This window comes from Anser cygnoides, chromosome 2, assembly GCF_040182565.1.
Source record: "Anser cygnoides isolate HZ-2024a breed goose chromosome 2, Taihu_goose_T2T_genome, whole genome shotgun sequence".
NCBI classification, from domain to species: domain Eukaryota; kingdom Metazoa; phylum Chordata; class Aves; order Anseriformes; family Anatidae; genus Anser; species Anser cygnoides.
In genome coordinates this window covers 144,982,466-145,006,668 of record NC_089874.1, presented here as the reverse complement: position 1 = coordinate 145,006,668, position 24,203 = coordinate 144,982,466, and the positions used below count along the sequence as shown (strand labels likewise).

The 24,203-nt window shown below is 36.7% G+C and overlaps 1 protein-coding gene across 1 annotated transcript in view; it reads right to left on the bottom strand.

Moving 5' to 3' along the window:
- Nucleotides 1–5,900: 5,900 nt before the first annotated feature.
- The window catches only part of EMC2 (ER membrane protein complex subunit 2), a 41,247-nt gene continuing 22,944 nt past the window's right edge, over nt 5,901–24,203 (bottom strand). Inside the window, exons 6-11 of the mRNA XM_048068747.2 lie at nt 18,555–18,640; nt 18,329–18,388; nt 15,782–15,863; nt 14,540–14,650; nt 11,215–11,319; nt 5,901–6,309 (exon numbers count right to left, since the gene is read on the bottom strand). Of these exons, the coding sequence (XP_047924704.1) occupies nt 6,223–6,309; nt 11,215–11,319; nt 14,540–14,650; nt 15,782–15,863; nt 18,329–18,388; nt 18,555–18,640 (531 nt within the window). The 3' untranslated portion in view covers nt 5,901–6,222. The remainder of the gene's footprint in view (nt 6,310–11,214; nt 11,320–14,539; nt 14,651–15,781; nt 15,864–18,328; nt 18,389–18,554; nt 18,641–24,203) is intronic.

Below are 24,203 nucleotides of genomic sequence, written 5' to 3'. Positions count from 1 at the left end.
ATATTGTTACAATTCACTAACTGTTCTCGGTATGTTCAGAACAGAAATTGTGTTCATTTTATATACAATTCATCTCAATTTCAGCCAGCACGACCAAGGTATTTACTTTATTTTCAGAATTTTCATTCTCTCTCTGAACCCTTCAAATATATTTCCAGCTTACAATAAAGCTTGCTAAAAAGTCATGCCCAAACAGCCCATAACTGTTCAAAGAAAAAAAACATAAAGGAATAAGAACAGGGATTAGAGAATTCTAAGGACACAGCATCTACTGACTTTCAATAGGCCTATTAATATTTTTTCATGTTTTTCATTCTTGATTCTAAGAAATAAAACAAACCGCAGTGGCTGTCCAGGGGAGGAGGTACTGTTCTACTGGGTAGCTTTCTTACGTGCTGCCCACACCGTGATCTATCCACATTTACCGGTTTCCAAAACCTAAACTGAAACAAACCATCTCAGACGGCCAGTGACAGCTTTGAGTGTTGTATCTGTACATAATGGAATAAAAAACACAAACCACCTTGTCAGACACACCACTGTGTCAAGCTCAATTACCTAAATAAACACGAGTAATGGTTAATTTTACTTGCTGCTCACTTTTTCGAAACTGCTTCAGTGTCAATTTTTGCAGTCTCTTCCCTGGAGGACTACATCTGCCTGGTTTAAAGTTTCACTTCCAAACACCATGTCCAAAACTGAAAAACTTGCTGCAGAGGAAAAAAAAAAAAAAGTACAAATTTGAGAAAAATATCCTTCATTCTTTGGGGAAAACTGGCTTTAATCCTAAGAGGAGTCTTATTTAAGCAAGTACTGTCTATGGGCAAGTAGTATTTCTGTTGCCAATGCAAATAGGTCACGACCTGCAACGATGGAAGCCCATCAATAGTTTTTCCCAAGGGAGCAGTCACTCTCAATGTGTCTTTCTCCACTGGCAGCCCTGAGGCAGATGACTCCGTGCTAGCCAAATGGCATGACGAGCCCGAACAGCAACAAGGTCATATTGAAAATGGTTAAAATACATAGGGCTGAGGAGAAAGACATTTTTTTCACATTTTTTTTCTTGATACAGCCTTACACCTCTCATTGTTTATGCAATGCAAAAATGCATCATACTTTGTGATTTTCCACAGGGAAGACAACTACCGGACCTATGCTTACACAAGCTGAAAAGATGCCTCTTCAGCCATCCCTGTGCCATTGGATAAATGGCTTCCCGTCTGGAAATGTTTTCACTTAGTTTTTTACTTTATGCACTTTCTCCCACACAAAAGATGTCCCAGTGATCGCAAGAACTAAACTACAGACAGCACGAGTAACACATCTTCCTATACATGTGCACATTGTTCAGCATAAAATCCACTCACATTCTTTGTCAAGCCCCGACAACGAACTGAGCAGACTGCAGACACGTAATAGGACAGGTCTGCTGTCTGATGCGCTTTCAGTCCAAGGCAAAAGGCTGTGCTTGACCTCTAGGTGCACCGAGTCAAGAAAGTGCACAATCTCCACAGACTCAGGATCAAACCAGCAAACTGACCCACCTCTACCCTCAGGATTTTGCATCTAGCACCAGTGAAACTAGCAGGGTTGTACATCGGCATGAATTCTGCAAGGGTCCTGCTGTGCAGAAGCCAAGAGGCACTTCCCAAAAGGGAAGTGCAAAGGGCAGTCCCTAGCAGGGGCAGAGTCCTGCAGGCAGATTCACGCTGATTCAACCCTGCCAGGCTGGGGGGAGATTCACCAGCTGGGTCTCTGGCCACCTACTCTGTGGGCTCTGGGCTGTGCTGTCCAGTCTCATTCAGCCCTGTTCAGTGGGCTTGGAGCCTGCACACCAGGAATGCTCTCCTGTGGGATCCTACGTGCAGATGAATGGTGTTCTCTTTGAGACTTGCCACAGAAAGTCCTACTGTGGCATAGAGGTTGAACAGGCATTTGCACTGCCCTTTCTGCATCCTAGACAGGCATTTAGAGGATTGCACCACTATATACAGAAGGGGGGACTTTGTCATCACACAACAAACTAAGTTTACCTACGAAGTATACTGATAAAGATTTTTCATTTCACATTCAGTATCAGAAAAACAACTCTGCCAGTTATGTTTTTGAAGAGGCAGGTAGATTACTGTCTCCTTATTTCTGAAAACTATTTTGTGGGTTAAATCCAACTTCCAGCTGGTGCTTATCAAGAAGATACAGATCTCTAAGCATCAGAGAGATAAGACTGAGGACTAATTTCAGATACTTTTTTCTCCACAAAGACTCAAATATCTGTAATTAAACAACTGCTAGTCCTACAATTCCATTCAAGCACTGAGCAATGCAAGTAAGAACAGGTCTGGAAACACTGCTTAAGCAGTAGTAGTTTTCTAGAGGAAAAAGTCCCAACATCAAAGAACTGTTCTAATGCTCCCCTCTCCAATACCAATGTGAGTAAGGGTAGGAGAACTGTCCTGTCCCCGAGCTTCAGGGTAAGAGCACATTGCACAGCACTGTCTAACTGAAATCTGTATGTTTTAGATTTCAATGGAGTGTTGGTTTCACAGCTGAATACATGGAAGCTCTTGAGTTACAAGAAGAAGAATTATTATTGCAAACCTGACTACGGCTACAGTTGGTGTTCTTGGAAGATGACTGTGCAAGTAACAAGAAGCTAACAATTTCATGCCAGTAAGTCAAGTTTAATTTGCTTTCCTTTTCCCCTCCCTTCTAAAGCTGGCTGAAATACAAGTTCCACAGTAAATGCAGTGACTAGCAAACATGGATGCCATCACAAATACAATGCTGCCAAGAGGAAGTCCTCCGTTGACTAATAACAGAGTTTCCAATAGCAACTGCAAGATATTCTGGGCACTGAACTGAAGAGATTTAGGGATATATTCTAAACAAGATGTGCTTTCTGCGACTAGAGAATATGCATTGTATAACATTTGGACAAAAGGTTCTTAAAATTCAGCAGTAACTTGTATTACAAAGGCAGAATCAGAGGATTTGCAGGCTCTTCGATGACCTTTACTTTAACAGGTAACACTAAGCCCTCCTCATCAAGCCTGTTATGAAAGCACAGATGCACAAAATTAAGATACAAGTCATTGCTACACTTTCAGCATTGCAAAGGCCTCAAATTTTTTCTGTCAACTGAGACAATATGAAAGCACAGCCTTTTATTTTGGAAAGAGGAGATGGCATGCTTGGTAATTTTTTATGCAGCATTTGTTGCTGTCAAAGTACAATACAGAACATAATCAAGTTCATTTGTTAACTAAGTAACCCATTCTTTGAAAACATACTCTCTAACGCAAGACAGCGTCAGCAACGGATTATAAAATCATTTACTAGAAGTGGAAAATGAATTTTGAAAAGATCACATTCTATCAGAGCTTCTCCTCTGTATCCTCTGTACCCTTTGCTTGCTCAGACTGCAGGGCATTTCACACAGTTACTTCCCCTGCAGATGCAGGAATTCCTTTTTTTTTTTTTTTCCTTCTTCTTCTTCTTCGAGTACAGAAAAAAATAATGAATCCCCCATTGCTGCAATTCAATAGTTGTATCAAAGGCCACCCGTGGATTTTCGTAAGAGTAATTTACTTTATCTTTGAAGTAAATACAGATTTGTCAGAAATATTTGCTAGGTCAATTTGTAAGCTCAACTACATGGGAATTATGCCAAGATACAAGCACAAATCAGAGTGCTAAGAAGCAGTTTCAAAAGGATGCTAAGCACTAGGGAAAACAAGGAGGTTCTAAGCAATGAGATGAAATTTGTCACCAAATCACTGAAAACAAGAAACAAACTTTACAGAGAAACAGATATATTATATGCCCAAGTCTCACACTTAAATTCTTTGCTATAGGTTGTCTCTGAATAAAGTACTATATGTGACTTTTCAGGAGCACAGATGAATTCTGCTCTGCTATTTTTTAAAATACCTTGGAGTTACACACCTCTGCTGCATAATTCAAATTCATTGTATAACTGACTAAATATAGGTGAGCTGTTCATTATTGCAAATTCCACACAGTAAAATACTTGAACTGCATGAACAGCTTTCTACAGATCAATGTGGTAATTTTCAACAAGATGAAGCTTTACAATATGCATCCTCTACTGTACTACAAACTCAAAAGATCAACCTACTCAAGCTTCTTTGTGCTACCATATCTAGAGTACTACTTTCAGTAAAAAACATTTGGAAATAATGTCACAATTTAGACATAACAAAGCATAGATTTACATTGAGGAAGGGTATATGAGGCAAAATCCCACTGTACAGAATGAATTCTGATTGCTGAACTGTTCTTTAGTCCAAGTAATTTTAGTCTACAGTACATCTTCCCACCGTTTTTAATTTTAGAATGAAACCAAGTTATTGGAGATGTAGGTAAAATAAAAACAAGACTAATGAGGATTTAAAACTCTAGATGGCACACTCATACAATAAAAGACTATAAATCTGAAAAAAAATACATATAGATTCACCTATGAGACTTACTTGGTTTTCCACCTGAAATATACATAATCTATCTGCAAACACTGTTTTCAGGTCAGTTAGCGAATTGATGTCATAAAAGCATCTGCACCACTTCCCCAAGTTAGAACTGGGTAACTTAATACCGCACTATGCAGGATTAGCAGTTTTATGCTTCAATAGTACCGAATTGAGTTAATTTGAGAGTCTACATATAATTTACTCATGGCATAGCACCCATTCTGTCACACCATCATATTCACTGCTCATAGTAACGTATTTCATGGATAATGGGAATGAGATTGTATGTTTCCTAAAGACATGGATTCGTGCAACAACCAGTTACACATATTTTCAAGCTTTGAATCCACAGAGGTTTTTGTTGTTGCTTTGTTTTTGAGCAAGAATTCAGCTTTATTACCGCAAGCCCAAGGTCATCAACGCACTGACTTTAACCTACCTGTTGACACAGAGCAGGCAGTATAAAATCTGACACCCATTCAGCTTGGATGGTGACAACAATCATGAAAATGACACCACAATATTTTTATTAGAATTTGTCAAGGGTATGTTGCTGTCATGTAATATGACTGAAGCAGTGATAAATGAAACGACAGCTGTGCAACTGAATTGCCACAGCATACATATGAACACCAGCGAGAACGATCAGAACTGCAAAATCCATGGGTGAGGGTGGCTGGCTAGTTTTCTGAGTAAATAAGCAAGCTCCTATAAGACAAACATGATACAGACTTGGAGCGCACTAGATCCTTCACGCTAATGTCTGTAAAAATACTTGCATCCTCCAGTAAGTACAAGGCAGTAGAACAAAGTGTCTCATCCTTACAGCGCAGTAACACTCGGTTACTGCAGAGAAGCTCACATACCATAGCTTGCACCAGAGTGAGCAGGCAGCCATACTGTGGGTACAAAATCAGTACAGATCAGCATGCAGCCCTTTATTCAGATGGTTTCTAAATTCATGATGTGCAACACACGTACAACAAAGGACACATAGAAGGAGTAAAAAAAAAAAGTGCCTATGCATATACTGATTGGAGAATTAAGTGGACATGGAACCATTTGCCTGCAAAGCCACAGAGATCAATGTCTTTGGCCTTAAGCCAGTTCAAGACACCCCCTGAAACAAAGTATCCAAAAAAATTATCTCCATTTCTACAATACAATACCAGATGCCAATTCATTAATAAAATCATTAACTTCTTCCTCTAATAAAGTGTATTCATGCAGGATAACCTCTTCTTGATATATGGTAAACAGTCTCCAGAAAATTTACATCTGTAGCATGCTTTACTTTACATATTTAACTCTTAAATATTCAAATATGATAAAAACTTCTTACAGATGTTATTATTCTACATATATAAATTTGTAACTTCCATTGGCAAGTCCAATAAATCACTGTGTATCTTTTAGTCATTTAACAAGTTTATTTCTACAAATTATGGCTTAAAAGCAGGTACTGTACATACAAAAATCTTGATACTGATGTGCAACTCATTACACTTCTTTATGCTGTCTTCGTTGGTAATTCATTCACTTCAGTGGGTATTTATCACATTTCTCATAGCAGCAATAAATAGTCATTTACTTCTCATAAAACATTATTTTAGATAGCCACATTAATCAATACAAAATTAATTTTTAACAGCATTTGAGTAACATAACCCATAGCTCATTAAAGTTTGATCAGGGAATCTGTGAATTTAATATTGCACGTCTTTGTGCCAACCTAAGACTGAGTGATTTGCAGGGTCTCCAACATGTCTTCCACTGCCTTCAAAGAGTATTTACTTTCTTTCTTACTGCGACCTGCAAACTGGAAAGAAAAAAGATATTTTTTTTCATATATAATAAACTTCTGTGCATAGATCCTGTGCAAGAAATGGTTCCAAAAAATAAGTATGACAAAAACAGCTCTAAAATTATTAACTATATTTACTACAAGCTCAAAAGCATGGCCTCTTTAATGTTTCATTAAAACACAGTGTTTTTACTACAACACTAGCTATGTTACCCTTCCCCTAGTAAGTCATGAAAAAATATAACAAAATCCTTAATTTCAATCATTTGCTCTGAATTTGGATACTGAGTACTAACAAATACTCCATTTGTAACAGTAACACTTATCTAATGACAGAGATCATCCTGTTGTTTTGTTTGCTCTGTAACCTTTAACACAAATTTTGAATTGAATTTTTGATGTGATTCAATATAGATTATATTCATGATTTAAACAGTAGCAAGACTTGGATTTTATAGCTAATCAAGAAGCTCATCTATTTTCTATTTTTATTCCAGCACGACAGAGAAAGCTCTACTTACCAAAATCTACTACAGAACAATGAAGTCATCATATAATTACATTTTATGGTTCAAAGTAACTGCGAGTAATGACCTTGTGTTTGATTGTAACCTACTGCTATAACATCTATTTCAGAGAGCATTTGAAATAAAGCCTGTCTTGATAACAAAGAAAAATACAGCTCAATAGATACTACTTTCCAGTGCTATGGCTTTACATTCCCTAAGATACATGCAGCCAAATTTGGGAAAGGAAGGGGAAGAAGGGTAGGAGATGTTGATTACTCCATGCTGACTTCAAAAGGGGCTTTCTAACTGCACTGACAGCTCCCGTCGCTCATCAGCCCCATCTAACAAAGGGGATTTATTGACTAGGTTGGTCTTCAGACAAATGAAACTCTCAAACATTTTAATACACCTGCATTAAAAAACAAGTTTTGCATTTGGGGTTGGGGAAGTGGTAAAGGAATTACAGAAGCAGCAACTATAACCTTCAGTTAGTAAAATAGCCAATTCTCTACCTAATTCTTAACATCTAAACACTCAATAAATTTTCAATTTCGTGTTTGTTTTTTTTTTTTTATTTCAAATACCACTGCTGTCTTGCATAGTTAGTCTTTGATTTATAATGTGTCCCTCCTCTCTTGTAATTAACTTAATTTAGCAAACTCTTCATGACCTGTTAAGAAAGATTAAGTCATCAGACCCAGGTAATATCACACCAGCAACAAGCTGCAGGTCCTGTTAACCTGCTTTTGACCCCTAGGCTACAATCTAACATTGGGATTCCCAATCAGTACCGGGTTCTTAAAGAAACAGCTTTGGTACAGTAAAGGAAAAACTATTTCAAATTAAATAATTAGGAGAATGAAACAGCTATTGTGACAACAGCAGTTTGGGCACATATTGAAAACTCCCTATTGTCATACTTCTTGTTTTCAGAAGATGAACTGACATTCTCTGTTTTACTCTAGCAGCATGTACAAATCTATTCTCCAGGTTGCAGTTTCTATAATGCCCTGCAACAGTCAACTTCAGGGGAAAATCAAAGCTTTCATAGCATTCTCCCAGGTGAGAGAAGAAACCTCTGCTTGAATCTGAACTTAATACAGCATCTTCTTTTTCTTCATACTAAACAAGAACAAGATACTTGGGGAGGTCAAAACCCCTTCATACAAACAAGCAAATGCAAAAACAGAACTCAAAATCCTCGACAGAAGAATTGTTCCAATTCAAAGCATTTCAGAGACTCAATAAAAAAGCACAGAAGCCTAAATAGACTGTGGTCAAACAGTACATTTGGCAGAACACACAGAAAGCAGGCAGAGGAAAGCTTGAAAATAAGAATTTTACTTATTTTCCTTGTCTTTAGGGACACTGAAAGCAAAACTGACACAAGACATTAGCTTAAAAATGTTACTTGTTAGTTTCAGGAGCGGCTGCGTTCATGATATTGACGTGTGCTTCAAGCTACACAAGCAAAACCAAACTCTGCGTCATAACAAACAGAAGTATACTTGGAAATCTAATCACTTCAAATTTGCCCTGACGAACAATTATTTTGTCTATTCTGCCATTACACAGCAATTTGACTGATTGAGCCGGAATCCATTTCTTAAAATCATGATTTAATTTTCTGTTTCCCAAATGGTTTGTAACAAAATCACCTCTCCAACCATAAATAACATGTGGATTGCTAACACAGAAGAATTTAGCAATATACCCAAGAAGCATGTATCTGGAAAATTACTGTGAGTAGGATCACATTAAAGATTTTTGTGAGCATTAATCAAACTTCCCTGCCTCTGCTGAAACGCTTCTACCAGAGGACATGCTAAACCAATTACCTAATTGAGGAGCACTAGAGGTAGCCATAGTTTGTGTCGAGGTTAAAGGAACCGTGTGACTCGTGTCCTCAGCCAGGACAGTGAAAGGCTTCTGCACAGGATTGGCACCGACTGAATAATCCAGAGTTTCCCAGTGATAAAATAACACAAAACTAAGCCTGAACTTTTAACAACTCTTCAAATAATCAGTACTTCTGTAACATTTCAAATTAAAGTTTAATTTTGTTTGCTTTTTAAAGTTAAGCGGCCTAGAGAATGATGATGACTTTTTTTCTTTTTTTTTAAGAGCATGCGTTAGCAGCCAGGAATTCCAGCTCCAAGAGTAGCAGCTCTAGCTACAAAACCTTTCTGACTTCCTTCATAAAATTACATTTCTCCCAGATTAGGCACAGATGAGAAGTAGGAATCAACACAAATGGTTACATATTTAACATCAAAATAATAATATTAACCAGATAAAGCACAGATATTTGATGATTTAAAAAAAAAATCCAACCCAAATCGAAAAACTTAATTGGACTGTTCTTTATGACCACATCTTTCTGTAAAGAAACTGCTCTGTAGTCTGACACTGCTGAAAGTAGTGAAAAATAGTAGAAAGTAGTATTTTCTTTTTACACTCCCATACTCTCTTTTAAAATGACAATAAACTAAAATGTTCCTCTGATTTCAAACAGGAATGCACAGAAAAAGCAAAAATCATGAGCCAAAGAAAATTACCTGTGAGAGCATAAAAGAACCAGCAAAAATATTTAAAGTAAACTGTATGAAAAATAAAAAAAATGCAACTATAGCCAGTGTTGGATTTGAAAAAATAGAGCAGGTTTCCAAAATTACTAAGCACGCTGTTTGTACTTGAAGTTCAAAGTCCAGACTGAAAATGGGGAAAGATCTCATTGCAAGACAATTGCTCGAAACTAACTTTTTGAATATCTTCATATTTTAAAGTCACAAATGCACATAACTTGACTTGGCACCCATGTCAGGATTCAAAATGCATCTTATTCTCTAGAACATGACTAAAGGAAAAATTGCATTTAACAGTGTAAGAAGGTCCAACTAATAAAACATGTCAATGCCAAACTCAATAGGCTCTTAAGGCTCTTATTTCACTTTGCAAAGAACTTTGGATAATGCTTGGAAAGTGCAGAAGATTTATAGTGATAATATGGGTATCTAGCTTAAAACCTGGCTAGACAATCGTCCACTAATGGAGGAAGGCTGTGAGGGCTTCCACTGGCACCAGCCACTGAGGTTTCATCCTTAGGTCCAAAAGATGACAATTTCCAACCACTCAACACACTAAGGGAGCAACAAATCAGTACTGACTCATAGGGGAAACTGCCACCTACTACATCACCAAACACCATTTGCTGTAGCAGTTGGATGTTGTAAGCCTCTGACAAACACTAGAGTGGCCAAACCTTTCTGCAGTCATGTCAGAGTAACAAGCTCAATAGGGTTGGGCTGAGGAAGTCCTGTCCAGCTGCAGTCACTAGAGCTTCTTATTGTACTCCTCTGAAGATGAAAGGGGTGTTCACACCAGTTGCTTGCCAAATCCTAGGTTGAACAGATACACTTTCTGCATAGCTGAACTCCCCCTATGATTCCAGTCTGATATGGTGTTTGTCACTTCATGTTCCAAACAGCTAAAAAGAGCTGCTAAAGTGTGCAATGCATCACAAGAGTATGAAGTCTCAAAGAAGTTATGACATTTGTTTTAAATACATAGTTGTGTTAACATGATCTGTTCTGGTAAGCATCAACCAAAAGTGCTTAACATAGGTTCCAAAACAATTTCACAGAAACAATGGCATTGCACTTTCCAGTAAAAATAAAGAACAGCAACAACAGAAGTAGTCATATTAGAGATAGTGATGCTAACAGAAAAAGCTATGTGGAGGAAAAAAAAAGAAAAGGCAAGCTTATCTGGCTGTGAGTCAAGTGACTGCAAACTATCCTAATTAAACTTTCATTATAATTAGAACCTGGAGATGCATATTTCTAAGTCTTAATCGTGGTATGCCACCAACCCACAGCCAATACTGACTTTACATTCCCATTCTGATGCACCCTGAAGGAGGCCATTTCCCAGAAACACTAATGGGTCTCTACTGGTGCTTTGAACTGGAAACCTTAGTCATAATACTCATTTAAAACATGTGTTCAAGGCCCCTCCAATCTAAGCAGATCATTTTATTAACATGTAAAACATGGAATAATAGTTTTCACCCCAAATTCACATATCTTTTAAAACCTATCTTGTTCTGTCAATAGTGAGTCTATTGTGTATTCTGCTCTTCAAGGTTTGCTTTGTTTGTTTGTTTTCTCTCATAAATCCTGCAGGACTTGTGTTTTCCATCGATATTGTGCTTACTGGAATGTCAGACATACTGAAGTCAAAAATAGTCCTCCTTATTTATGGGAAATGAGACACAAGTAGAATTCAATAAATCAAAGCAAGTTATGTTGATATACAAACATCACATCTAACCTGTTGAATGGTAGTTGATAAAAGTGCAGACAAAACTACAGAGTATGTCGAGAGTATCAGAAACCAATTATGTACTAACCTGGTATGCTCTGTTTATCTGATTAGCTGCCCAGCTGGCATATTTCATATTATCTTTTTTCATTTTTGCGCTTGCTTTTGGGTTGGATGCAATATGGCTTGCAGACTAGAAATGAAAGCATAAAAAAATAAAAGCAGTATAGCTACAAAATATATGTACATGAAATAAACTGAGAGTACTTAGCACCTTTGCATACAGAGCCCCAGTAACAGCAGAAACAGAAAAACTGGTAACTGGTAAACTGCATCCAATTAAGAATTACATAAACTATTTAAGCTATTGTTTGTTCTAATTAAGGCTAAAGTAGACTTAAGCTCAGTTGTGTACTGAGTTAAGAACAGAACCTGGACATAATGAGCCAACCCAATTTGCTTTTCCTAAAGTAAGAGTTACAAATTAGTTTTTCCTATTTGATTTCTTATCAGAGAAGATTAAAAATGCATCATTTGTGTGTCCAGACTGCCATTTTTTTCTTGTGACATTAGAAAAGTTTTAAAAGTAGGTTTTATACAAAAACTATGCCCATCTTCACTTGGAAGAATTACTTAAGAACTTAACTCATCTTGGAGACATTTCCACTTACACAAATAAATCCACTTTGTAAGGAATCTTTGCCATTCTGAGTGCAAAAGTACTCGAGTGCAAAGAACCTTACATTCATCAATGAAAACCTATAGAGATCTCAAGAAAAGAGCATGAAGCCAATGTCTACTTGAGTACTACATTTAGAATTCAAACAATTTTCCCCTATTACTGCAACTACTTCCAGGAGTGAAAGGAGTGGAAGAAGAAGCCTCTACAAACTCATGAATGTTCTTTCTGAAGCCAAGTCTGCATTAATTGAATTTGCAATCTAGTATACAGTCACGGCCCTAAGCTGAGGCATAATTCTCTACAGTTTCCTGACTTTGAGGAAGCATTACCAGTTTCCTCAGCAGATGCAGCCAAAAGTCTTTTTGGAGAATTTACCATGGTTAAAGACTGTCTTCAGGGACTACAGATGCTGGGCATGTCTGTCAAGAACTGAAGTAGCAGCCACAATAAAAGCTGATCCTAAAGTCTAGAAACAACATTAAAAAGAAACTAGGAGCCAAAGAGAAGATACAGAAATAGCAATGGCAAGCTGAACTTGCAAACATCTCCTAGTGAAATCTGTCAGCCAGCTCCACGAACCTGAAGAAACTGACCAGTCAGTGGTGTACTTACATTGTGCAAACCAGGGTTTGTTTGTACAACTTTCAGGCAGTGACAAAACCAATTTTCTCAAATTCTTGGGTCATATTAGCTCAAAGTGGACTGTCAGATCATCGTGGAAATAACAGGCTCTAAGTCTACCTTACAGACTGAAAATAACAGGCAGGACATTAAGATCTGACAGAGGACAAGTCCAATTGCATGACGTTCAACAAGGGTAAGTGCCAGGTCCTGCACCTGGATTGTAACTACCCCATGCAGAGGTGTAGGCTTGGGGAAGAGTGGCTGGAAAGCTTCCCAGCAGAAAAGGACATGGGGATGCAGGCTGAAAGCCAGCTGAACATGAAGTGGCCAAGAAAGCTGATGGCATTCTGGCCTACATAAGAAATAGTGCAGCCAGCAGGACAAGAGAAGTGATTGCCTCTCTGAATTCAGCACCGGTGAGACCTCACCTCGAATACTGTGTTCAGTTTGGGGCCCCTCACTGTATGTGGGATATTGAGATGTCTGAGCATGTACAGAGCAGAGCAACTGAAGCTAGCAGGGGGGCTAAAAACAAGTCTTACGAGAAGCAGCTGAGGGAATTGGGGTTGTCTAGTCTGAAGAGGAGGCTGAGGGCAAACCTCATTGCCCTCTACAACTACCTGAAGGTAAGTTGCAGCAAGGAGGGAGTCAGTCCCTTTCCGCAGGTGACAACCGATAGGAAGCAAGGCAACAGTCTCAAGTTGCACCACGGGAGGTTTAGACTGGGCATTAGTAACAATTTCTTCACAGAAAGGGCAGTCGAGCATTAGACAGGTTGCCCAGGAAGTGGTGGAGTCCCTGCCCCTGGAGGTATTTAAGAAATGTATGGATGTGGCACCAAGGGACATGGTTTGGTGATGGGACACAGATGGTCAGTGGTTGGACTTCATGATCTTGAAGGTATTTTCCAACCTAGATGATTCTTTGACTCTAATTACTATACTAATGGCCACTCACATTCTTGTCAATAGTTCTGTGCAGACTACAGATTCATTTTGAAATTCTAGGAAGTTCTATTTAGAAATTGGACTGAGAAAAACAAAAACAACAGGTTTTTTTTTTTTTTTTTAAGTTATCATAGTACAGTACTACTCTTCGGCAGTTCAACATCCTGCAGAGAAGAGTGTAACTGCAAATCCTTTTTCAAGAAGTTACCTTCATGTGTTAATTATCATAATTATTTGGAAAACATGGGCAAAACTTACAGCTTAAAAGCACTTCAACTAAGGAGACTGACTACATCTGCAAAGATCAGCTTCTTGTAGTTGCAGAAAATACCCAATCTCAATGCACTTTACAAAATAACACAAGCAAGGTGGCATCTCGTGATGAAATTACAGTGGAGCACAACTGAACTCCTAAATGTGGGGATTTACAGCCATCCAAACTGTCTGAAGATGCATTAGTGTAAGTCACCTATCAATACTATGTGACTGAAGCCTCTGGGAGCACTAACACCCCAAACAGCTTGAGGTAAAGGAAATTTTAACAAATAATAATGATTAAAAATATTTTAAAATAAATTAATCTTTGATAAAGCTGACCTGAAAGATAGCTTGATAGCTAAAGACAGTTAACCTTGGAAAATGTTGTTAACCTTGACAGTTAACCCTGGAAAATGTCTACATTGATAGTCAAATTATGTGAGAATATCCATGGTGAAAACAAGAAGTTAAAAAAAAAAGAAAAAGACAGTGTTTGAATTTACATATGGGAAGTACATGAAGGAGAGACCTTGCTTCTATAGGAAAGCACATTCAAAAGCAACTGGAAATTACAGTTTAAACTTCTTAATAAAACATTTTGAAAACTGATTAATAAAGTATCATTACCCTATCCGGGATATGGGAAGCAAGATGCACATACTGGAATAGGGGTGACAACTTCAATGTCTTTTTACTACTTTTTGATCACTGGCATAAAATTATCCATACTCAATATTTAATAACAGTGTTAATAATCTAAACCACTAAGTTAAACCAAAAGGAAGAAAGCCCAGCAAATAGTAAAAGAAAATATACAAGCATAAAGATATTCAAAATGTAGTAAAAGAAAATATACAAGCATATTCAAAATGATAACATGGAAAATATATAATCAAGCTCACCATGTAAAGTCCAAACAAAGCTCTCATATTTCTGTTGTTAAGCTTCAGTGCTTGTGCAAAATACTTTCTTGATAGCTCAAGGTTTTCAAGCCCCCCTTGAGTGTATTTAACCTGTAAAAATGATAGGCTCTTGAAAGCTGCATGTCATCCATGCCTCTAGCATTCGCTCTTGACTCAAAGATATTATGAAATTTCTTGTCACATTTGTTTCACACAAATATTTCAGATAAGTTCTACCAAAGGCAAAATACTGGCCTGTGAGAAATGTTAACTCTTTTCAATAAACACAAAAATATTTAACTATAGAGAAAAAAGTCAGTGTTAATTTAATCAGTTACTAAAAGAATAAAAAGTGATTATTTTGCACCTATTCATACTTACAATATTGGGATAGTCTCTGATGAAATTATGACAAACTCTCAACCTAAAGCTAAATTCTGACTGCTATAAATCCATACTAACTCTAAGTTCCTTCAGCATCTGATACACCATTACAGAAAACAACAGTGTCTTTCATTAGCTATTCAACTGCAAAATAATGTACAAAATTTAAAGATCACTCCACTATTTTCTACTAGTTTTGCCTGTTATTAACACAACAAGAAGAAAGATAGCTATTAGAAGACATGCTTCACAGATTTTCTACCACAAAACTATTTAGACTTTCAACTTTCGCTGTTAATTCAATTTTATCCATTTTAACAAAACAAATCCAATTAATTCCACGCAGTTAAAGTATAGTTTAGGAAAAAAAATATCATACATCTGAAAAAATGAATACAAATGACTAAAAACCTTGAGCTAAAACTTCAGTGTCCTCTTTCTGCCCAGTGCTCTTTCAAGAAAATAATTCTTACTTGAAGGATTCCAAGACCTGGCTCCACAACAATAGGTAATACATCATAACTTCCCAGATATGATATATAGCCTTCCATTACTGTGGAAAAATTTTACTTCTCATTTGAAAAGTACATAAACATTTCAACAAGAATTGCTCATTTAACAGGAATTTTTATCCTCAATAGTTCCTGCCCTTACTCTTATTTATACATTAGTCACATTGAGCAACAAAACATTTTTTTTTTTAAATGCGCAAGCTCTTTGAGAAGTTAACATTCTCTGTGTACTCTCTTACATCTCCTAGGGAAAATTAAAGAAACTATTTTTATTCTGTTTTCACCACTTCAGCAACATAAAAGCAGAATACATTTAAACATAATTGATTTTTCTGAAAATACTTACTTCAGCATATTGCTGACAATACAAGTGGTTGTGCGGATTAGTCATCATAAGCTCCTCTAAGCAGAAGGCTGCCTTTGCATAGCTGAGAACATAAAAACAGTGGCATATAAAAACAAAACAATACACAGCTCTCTCCCTCAGTTTCTCTACAGTGCAATAAAAGAAGCCTTACTTTTTTCACAAGTCCATGATTTACAATCAAAAGAAATGCTTTATTTTTAAATGATGTTTGAAACCACAAATCACTATTTTTTACATTATAAACAGTGAAAAATATACAAAATGTAATTGTCTAAGTATATATGGAACAGCTTATAGAAAGCATAAAAATTTAGCCATTTTTATTAATAAGTGCCATTCTTATTAACAAAAGTAATGAGTAGCATCAGGTATTATGTACTAGAAGACACCTAACACAGACTACAACATAGTCCATGTTTTTTTTTTCTACAAGAAAATTCAGCTACATGATGATTGATATAGCAAGCTATAGATCAGAGCATTTACACTGTTGGTTGTCTATCTACCAACAGTCAACCACAGAAATGTGATCAAAAAACATAAGTTCTAAAACTCAGACAGTCCAAATACATGCAAGAAAATAGCATTATACCAGTCCAAACTGGCAACAACTTATCGTTGCAAAAGAAGAGGCTAGTACTCGTTCTTTATATGAAAGCTTTCAGAAAGAATTACAAGACAAGCTTATAACAACTTTGTTCGAGTTAATAAAAATCCTAGCTTCACAATATTTTGACTAATAGGGTTTCCTGCAGAATTTGCATCTTCTACAGATATGTAATAGCACACAGACCTTAAATGACAGGAGTCTAAAATACAGAGAGACAAAGTTTATAATGCCAGTGTTGGTAGATACTTAATATCAGAGTAAAAGCAATCTAGCAACAATGAGAATATTAAACCACATAATCAGCCAAGTCTTATTCCTTAAAATACACTTTTTTTTTTTCTTTTTCCTATGAACGTTGTAATGGTCAGATATATATCTCAAACGAGATATCTCATTTGGAGATAAAAGAATAGTAGCTCCACTCTCCAAAACAGAAGCCGCAGTCCTCCTATCAGGACAGAATGAGGACTATATAAACCTTGTAAATGTAGGTGTGTTTATTAACAACAGTATCAGCACGGTGATTTCACAAGCAAGACAGAATTTGTGAGACTGATAAAAACAAGTGATGAAATATTTCCTTTATTTCTAAAATTAATATTTAGTTGCTTTTTTAACCAAGACTGCATTTTTTCTCCAAATCAAAATCATTGTAATAATACATGATGCTCATAAAATAAAACTACAGTGAGCAGAGTCAACTTTTTCAATAAATTGGAGAAAGTTCAACTTTTTTTTTTTTTATTACAAACCAAGGCAAATACGAGCAAAACCAATTTCCTTCTCAGGCTTTATTATATGATTTTGTAATAAAGATTACACACACAAAAAAAAAGCTGACAAAAGCTGTAAAGGAATACGCATTCCGTTTATTCCATTATAGCCATATTCCAGCTCCAACAGATTTGACAGCTTAAATATATTTCTAAATATATATGTATACATAATATTAAATTTCTATTTTCTTGGAAAAGTTGGTGAATTTCTCAGGAGAAATGGAAATCTTGGACATCAAAATTCTAGATTAATCCAAAAGTCAGCATTTGAAAGAGTTTAATAATTATTTTTGAGAATGGGGTGGAAGGAGAGACAATGGGGAACAAATTTTTCATCGCAGTGAGAATGGCTATTTCTTGAGAATTTGATTCTTTTACTACTCTCTAGAAAGGAAGGAAGGAAACAATGTGATATAATTTAGGCTGGGCTGAAGAACTAAAGTGGGGGGGAAATACGCCTTTGGGTGGGGGTTAGAATTAATGCCGTGATATTAGAAAACTTGCACTAAGGCTTTGAGCTAATCCTCTCACACTGGGATTTCCTCCTGTCACTACAGCAATAAAAAAAGCTAACAAAAACATTAAATATCCAATAAGCAAGTTACTACAACATTCAGCATTCTTGATTGCACTGGGTTTTGTACCCAGGCGACCAAATTCCTCTAACTCTGGATCCATGTTTTATTTATTTATTTTTAAAGGTTACTAGAAGTTCTTGTAGAGGTAGGCTAAGAGAAAATAAGAATGTTACATACAAATGATGTGATGAATTGTTTTTAGAGGTAAAGAATTTAAAATCTATAACTAGTAAAAAACATCACTTGAATGAAAAATTATAGAAAATGCATACTGCTCATTGCCACACTTAAAACATTTCTTTTAAAATAGTGGATTTAAAAAAACGACTGAGACATACAGGTAATTAAGTAAATTGTTTCTGTTTAAAAATCAAATATCTTGTTAAAGCACTAGTAGTCAGATAAGGCTGATTCTGTGTTAATTATTTCCTGACAAAGCTGATATTGGAAATGAGACTATACTTTCTAACACTAGTCCTTCAAAACAATCACTGAGGTCTTTGATTTGTACAGAGAGCATTTCAATTTAACAGTTTTTATGTGGACTTAGCAAACAACTTACTCATGCTCATTGATGTAAAGTTCTGCAAGTTCATGCCAAGCTTCCTGGTCTCCAACAAATCTGTACAGAAAAAGGCAAGAGAGGAAAAAAAGCAAAAAGAATGTGTGAAGAGATTCTGTAAATGACCAGCCTGGAAGCAAAGCGTAAATCAAATGCAAATTCCATTTTAATTAAAAAGATTTATCAGAATAGCAAAACACAATCCGTATTCTTGTGAGACACTCACTGTTCCAGATACTCATTCAGCTCTCGGATGGCCTCAAGATTTTTCCCCTGGGCTTTTCGAATGGCAATCTTACGCTTTCTTGCTGCCTATGGGTTGACATTAATAAAGGATTAAGGTCTCATAATTCCCTGGGTTTTTGTAAAGAAAGCAATTTGACTGTGCAAATTATTATCTCAATACCAGCGGAATTCCACTGCAGAGCAACTGCTAGGTTGGAGTTTATAAACATACCCTATGACATCCCACTGAGAGATTGAAAACCTCTTCTTACAATCACATTATGTATGCCTTTCTTTGGAAGTACCAACTGTATGCATTATTTCATTCAAATAAATGACTGTCCAGATTCCGATAATTACAAAACAGCAGGGGACGCTAATCTTCAGCCATTCCAAAGACCCCCACCTTGCCATTCACAAGGTCCATGACTACAGAGGAGAGATGGGGACTGGGCTTTAGAGAATCCCACAGATGCACCTTGGTTGCCACTTTATGGCTTTCAGCCACTTTTAAAGATTCTTGTCAAAGTGCTGAATGCCATCTTTTAATTCCTGTTGAACATGCACCAACCTCATAAGCAAGCTTCTCACCACTTCTGAAGCACAAAGTAGGCTTTTCAATGTTAAGGGAACATAAAGCAGCCATTTCAATGGCAAAAGCAAAGAGTACTCCAATACGTAGGTAGAAAACGTGTTTCAACATAAGAAATATAAAAACAAAGAGTTAAGAATTATACTGTATTCATATTTCAAACTCCATATAAGTTGTTACAGAACACCAAAAGAAAGGCTACAGAGTTTTAATAGATGATTATTCTAAATTTCAGTCCAAAATTGCAGTTTCTGAAGTTTTCTAGTTACAGTTCTCTAAAGGCAGAAAAAAATTCCTGACTCTCTAAAACTTCCTACCTCTAGGAGTTTTAAATCAAGGTGCACTTCAGGTGTAATTCAAAACAACAGACATCCGTCTTGCTAGCAGTCTGACACAATTTGACAGCACCACACCTCCACCAGCCTGAAAGTCATCAGACCGGGGGTCTGACAGAACAGAAGGAAAAACAAATTCCAGCACAAAGTCCCCCGAAGAACGAACGCCATCTGGGCCATTGCTCCATGAGATAATACTCACGAAAAATCTGTATGCTTTTCCTGTGCCATTGCTCATTCCCCTCGTACCTCTCAGCTCACTTCGTACCGTATGAAGTGGTTACACAGCTGGGTACAGCCTTACAGAAGCCTTGACTGCACGGGAACAGACACCTCTTCCACAAAAACTCAAAAAACATTTTAATCTTTGACATCAAGATAGCTCTGAAATTGGTTTCTTCACTATGTACCTTACTAAGGCAACAGTCACGTTAACCCTGTAGGGGTTTCTGTATTTTTACGGTATTTTAAACATGACTGTTCTTTTACGAAATTTATCTTTTAATCATCGTTTGACAATGTTAATTTCTCCTGGAAGAGCACTGGAGCGCATCATTTACGTAAACTAGTTCAAGCTGGTTAGTAACACAAGAAACCAGCATAACTAGAAGTGCTTTTAATGCTAACTGTCAGCTCATTCTTTCCTTCAAGCTCGTCCCCTTCACCTCCCTCACAAACACATATTCAGCGCGAATGCAGTGAAAATGACTCGAGCTAAAAGTATTTCACTCTTCTGCTTAAACACAGTGCGGAGGTAGAGAGAAAATCCGTAGGCAGGATCGGGAGACAAATGAGGACACAGGCAGTGCGGCGGGTTTACCCACAGTCACTCCGTTATCCAGCGCTGCTTTGTCAGACTGCAACCTGTGAAATTACATTCATCTTCCTGCTTTTACTGGGAGACGTTTGGCTAAAATCCATAACCGGCTCGGGAAATTTTAACTGCTGACCACATCTATCACTCTAACAATAATATACAGTGCTTATTTTCTGGAAAGCTTTTAAAATAAAGATAACAGCAGGATTACACTTTTTTTTTTAATCTTACAAGAATCATGTCACATGTTTATCAAATTGCAACTACTACTAAACCAAAAAAAAAACCAAAACCCTAAACTAAAAGACCAAAAAAAAAAAACAACTACTTTGCTCCCTATCATGTTTTATGAAGGGGTCTCCAAGCATTTCATAAAGCAGGTCGTTATCCCTGCCCTGGGGGAAACGCTGGGGCAGCGCTGAGCTGCCTGCCCAAGGCTGGGATTACACAGCTCGGTGACCTGCTCGCTGAGCAGGAAACCTGAAAGCAGGGAAAAGTGGGGATAACAGTGTACGCAGCCAAAGGAGCACGGCGTGCAATTACAGCTTACGAAGACACAAGTTTCTTTTGCAGGTGACAGACTAGCTACTTCAAAATGTAGCTTGTAAATTGAAAATTCAGTTGTTATTTGCAAAATTATAAGAAAAAAAAAATCGTAAGACTGGAATTGTCAAAAATAACCTGCGTGAGAACTGAAATCATCTGTTTAATATATAAAACCAATCAACGCATCCAACAACTTAATTTGCAATGACAACCAGGCACAGACTACATGTAAGCCATCCTCCCTCTTCATTTCTAACGAAACTCCTTCAATCGCATGCAAACAAAGTCCTCCAAAAGCGTCTGCAAACAGATTCTCTCCATGGGTGCTTTATTTCTTGACCACAGCACTCCCAAATAATGTAAATCACTGGAGCTTCAAGATGTTAATTTATAAAAAGCTACAATTATTTCTAGTCACAAACTTAAACTGATGTTTACCTATAACAAGCATGTCGTGTAGTGTAATCAAATATTGAGGATACGAGGATTGGCCATAATTACCAAAGCCTGATGGTAGCACTTGAGAGTGAAATTAATTATATGCACATTTGATTGAGTTTATTTGCTTCTAAACTGCACACAATATTTCCTCAAAGTAACATTTTTTATTTCATAGTTGAGAAAAGTAGTATTAAAAACTTCCCATTTAATTCCCCTTATCAAAAATAAAACAGCATCTGGGCTTCAAATCTGCACTCACTTCAACCACAAACACACCTTCAAAACTCCTGGGATAAGTTAATTTATTTAAGGAGAACTCTTTGCAAACTAAGACACACTGACATTCAAAACAGTGCTGACATTCAAAGGAAAAATCTGGGAAATGGATGCACAACGTGTTTTGAAGTGACAGAGAATTTTTGAAGGTATTTAAAATTGCTGGGAAGAAATCAATGATGCTGTAGAGTTGTTTTTTGTTTTGGTTTTTAAAAAGTAATTTACAGCATTTTTCAATCACATAAATAAAATTAATATAAAAATGTTCTGAAAACATTGCCAAGAGACATTCACATAGATGTTCAGCAGAAGAGATTTAAAGTATTTGGATCTGTGACTCCTAGGAGTCATAAGACTGTTCTAAAAAATAGACCTAGAAACAAAATAGCATTGCTTTTATCTGTATTCACAAACTATTCCTCTATCTCACTTTCTAGCTTTTCTTAAAAGACCATAAAAACTATCAGTTATTTTGTTTAAATAAAGACTGAAATCAATATGATTCCAATAGTCCCTGCTTTAAGACAAACAAGTATGAAAAGGCCTAAAAACTAAAACCAGACCTGGGCAATTTTGTGTGTTGTAAACTTTTTTTTTTTTAATTTATGCTGTCTCTGACCCTATCCAGGTCCCTGTGTGCGTCAGTTTCCTCCTCAGTGATCTGGGCCTCACGTGCTGGATGCTTCCTGAGCATCTTGAGGAGAGTAGGCTACATAATGACAAACATAGCATCATTTTCTTCTTTATTTCCATCAAATTAAACCAACTGTTTTACTGCGCAGAACCACTACCAGTGCTAACAACCACTCCACCAGACAAAAACTAGTCACTTTTAAGAAAAAAGGCAGACTCCCAGCAGTACTGCAGAAGATTTTCATACATGCCATTCGTTACCTGCCTTAATATCAGGTGGTTTGAAAAAAAGGTCACGTCATATGTTTTATTAATGTTTCAGGACTTTGTTTAGTGTAAGTCTCACATTTCAAAATATAAGCTCGTTTCTGAGCCTTTCTCAGCTCATTTTGACCTACTGCAAGAGACTAAAAGACTGCGGAACGCAGAGTACAAACCTGTGCAATCATTAACTTCAAGTCCACTGGTTGTCACATGAGGCCTATTTTCAACTACCAGATTTGAGATTATTTTGAAATCTATGTAGTGTACTAAAACAGTTGCAACAATTATGTTTAAAAAGATAGCAAAATAACATTCAAACCTTACATCTCAGTTCTCCACTTCACAACAATAAGACTCTTAAGAACTAGTCTGATACGAAAATGAACTCAATCTCCTTCCACCTTAAATTAAAAAAGAAAAAAAAAAGAAATTTCTACGCTGCAACAAGATATGCAGCGTTTGACCGTGCAGAACCTATGGCATGGAATTCCCCCTATCAATTTTCCAGGGTTTAAAACAAAATACTGGAATAGTTATTGGCTGATTCTGTAAATCCAGCATTCTTAATGGAAAGATATATGCCATCTTAAAGAAACACTTATACCGTAATCAGTATCATCTGGACTAAGGTACTTTAGTATGTCACATTTATTAAACAGTGAACCTTTCCAAGCTATTTCTTTTAAAGACTAATAATCCCCAATCTGGCACAAGAACTAATCCTCCATTTGTCATGATTCTTTTTAATTAGCATTAAGTAGACTCAAAGTGAAGTGAGGATTTGAACATTTATCAACTTCTGCATTTGGTTAGTAAAATATACCAACAGAGAGTTTAAGATCCGTCTAATTTCGTGGTTGCAAATAAGGTACTAGGGAGGAGAATTGTCAAGGACTGACACGTCTAAGAAAGGAGCAATTTCCTATTTGTTTCACTGCTGCAATGTTAAACAAATTATATATTGCAACTTAAAATAAATGCATAGTTTTGTTTTTGTGAAGGATTTAATAACTTAGAAAAGGGTCATTTGGTCTGAGTTTGACACATTAAAATAATTTCCTTCAAATTGGAGTATGCAAATCAAAAGTGTAAACAACTACAACAAAGATAAAGGGAAGGAATTACATGGACGTCAAAAAATACCACATAATTTGCATACAACCACCACAACAAATACACTGTTACCAGATTTTTTATTTATTTATTTATTTATTTTTAAGTTAACCAAGGAAGACAGTTAAATCAGGCCAAATCTTGCAAATGAATCTATGCAGGCACAGAGCTACTGACTTGAAACCGCTACTTTAGGGATAACGTCGAGCGTAAGTAGCAATGGTCAACACAATTTTTTACAGGGTTCCAGAGAGGAATCCAATAAACCCATGTCTGCCACCAGCAGACAGAAAATTGGTGGACGCTATAAAGGCTAAAAACTCATGCCTGGAATTGAAAAACATGAAAAGTGTTATATATCAAAGAAGAGTGAGCAGTTAAGGCAAACAAAAGTAAGGCTTCCCAGATCTACTGGAGGTCTTTGAGAGAGTCACCAATGGTCTGGATTAATAAAGATCCATTTAAAAGTCAACTTTGACTTCAAAAAGAATTTCAAAAAGATCTCTCGCTGGAAGCTCTGGAGGAAACTAAAGTGCCACAGGATAAGAAGGGAAGGTCTTTGTGTGGATAAATAAACAACTAGACTATATAAAACAGAAAAAGATTGTCTACTAGTCAGTTCTCTTCACTGAG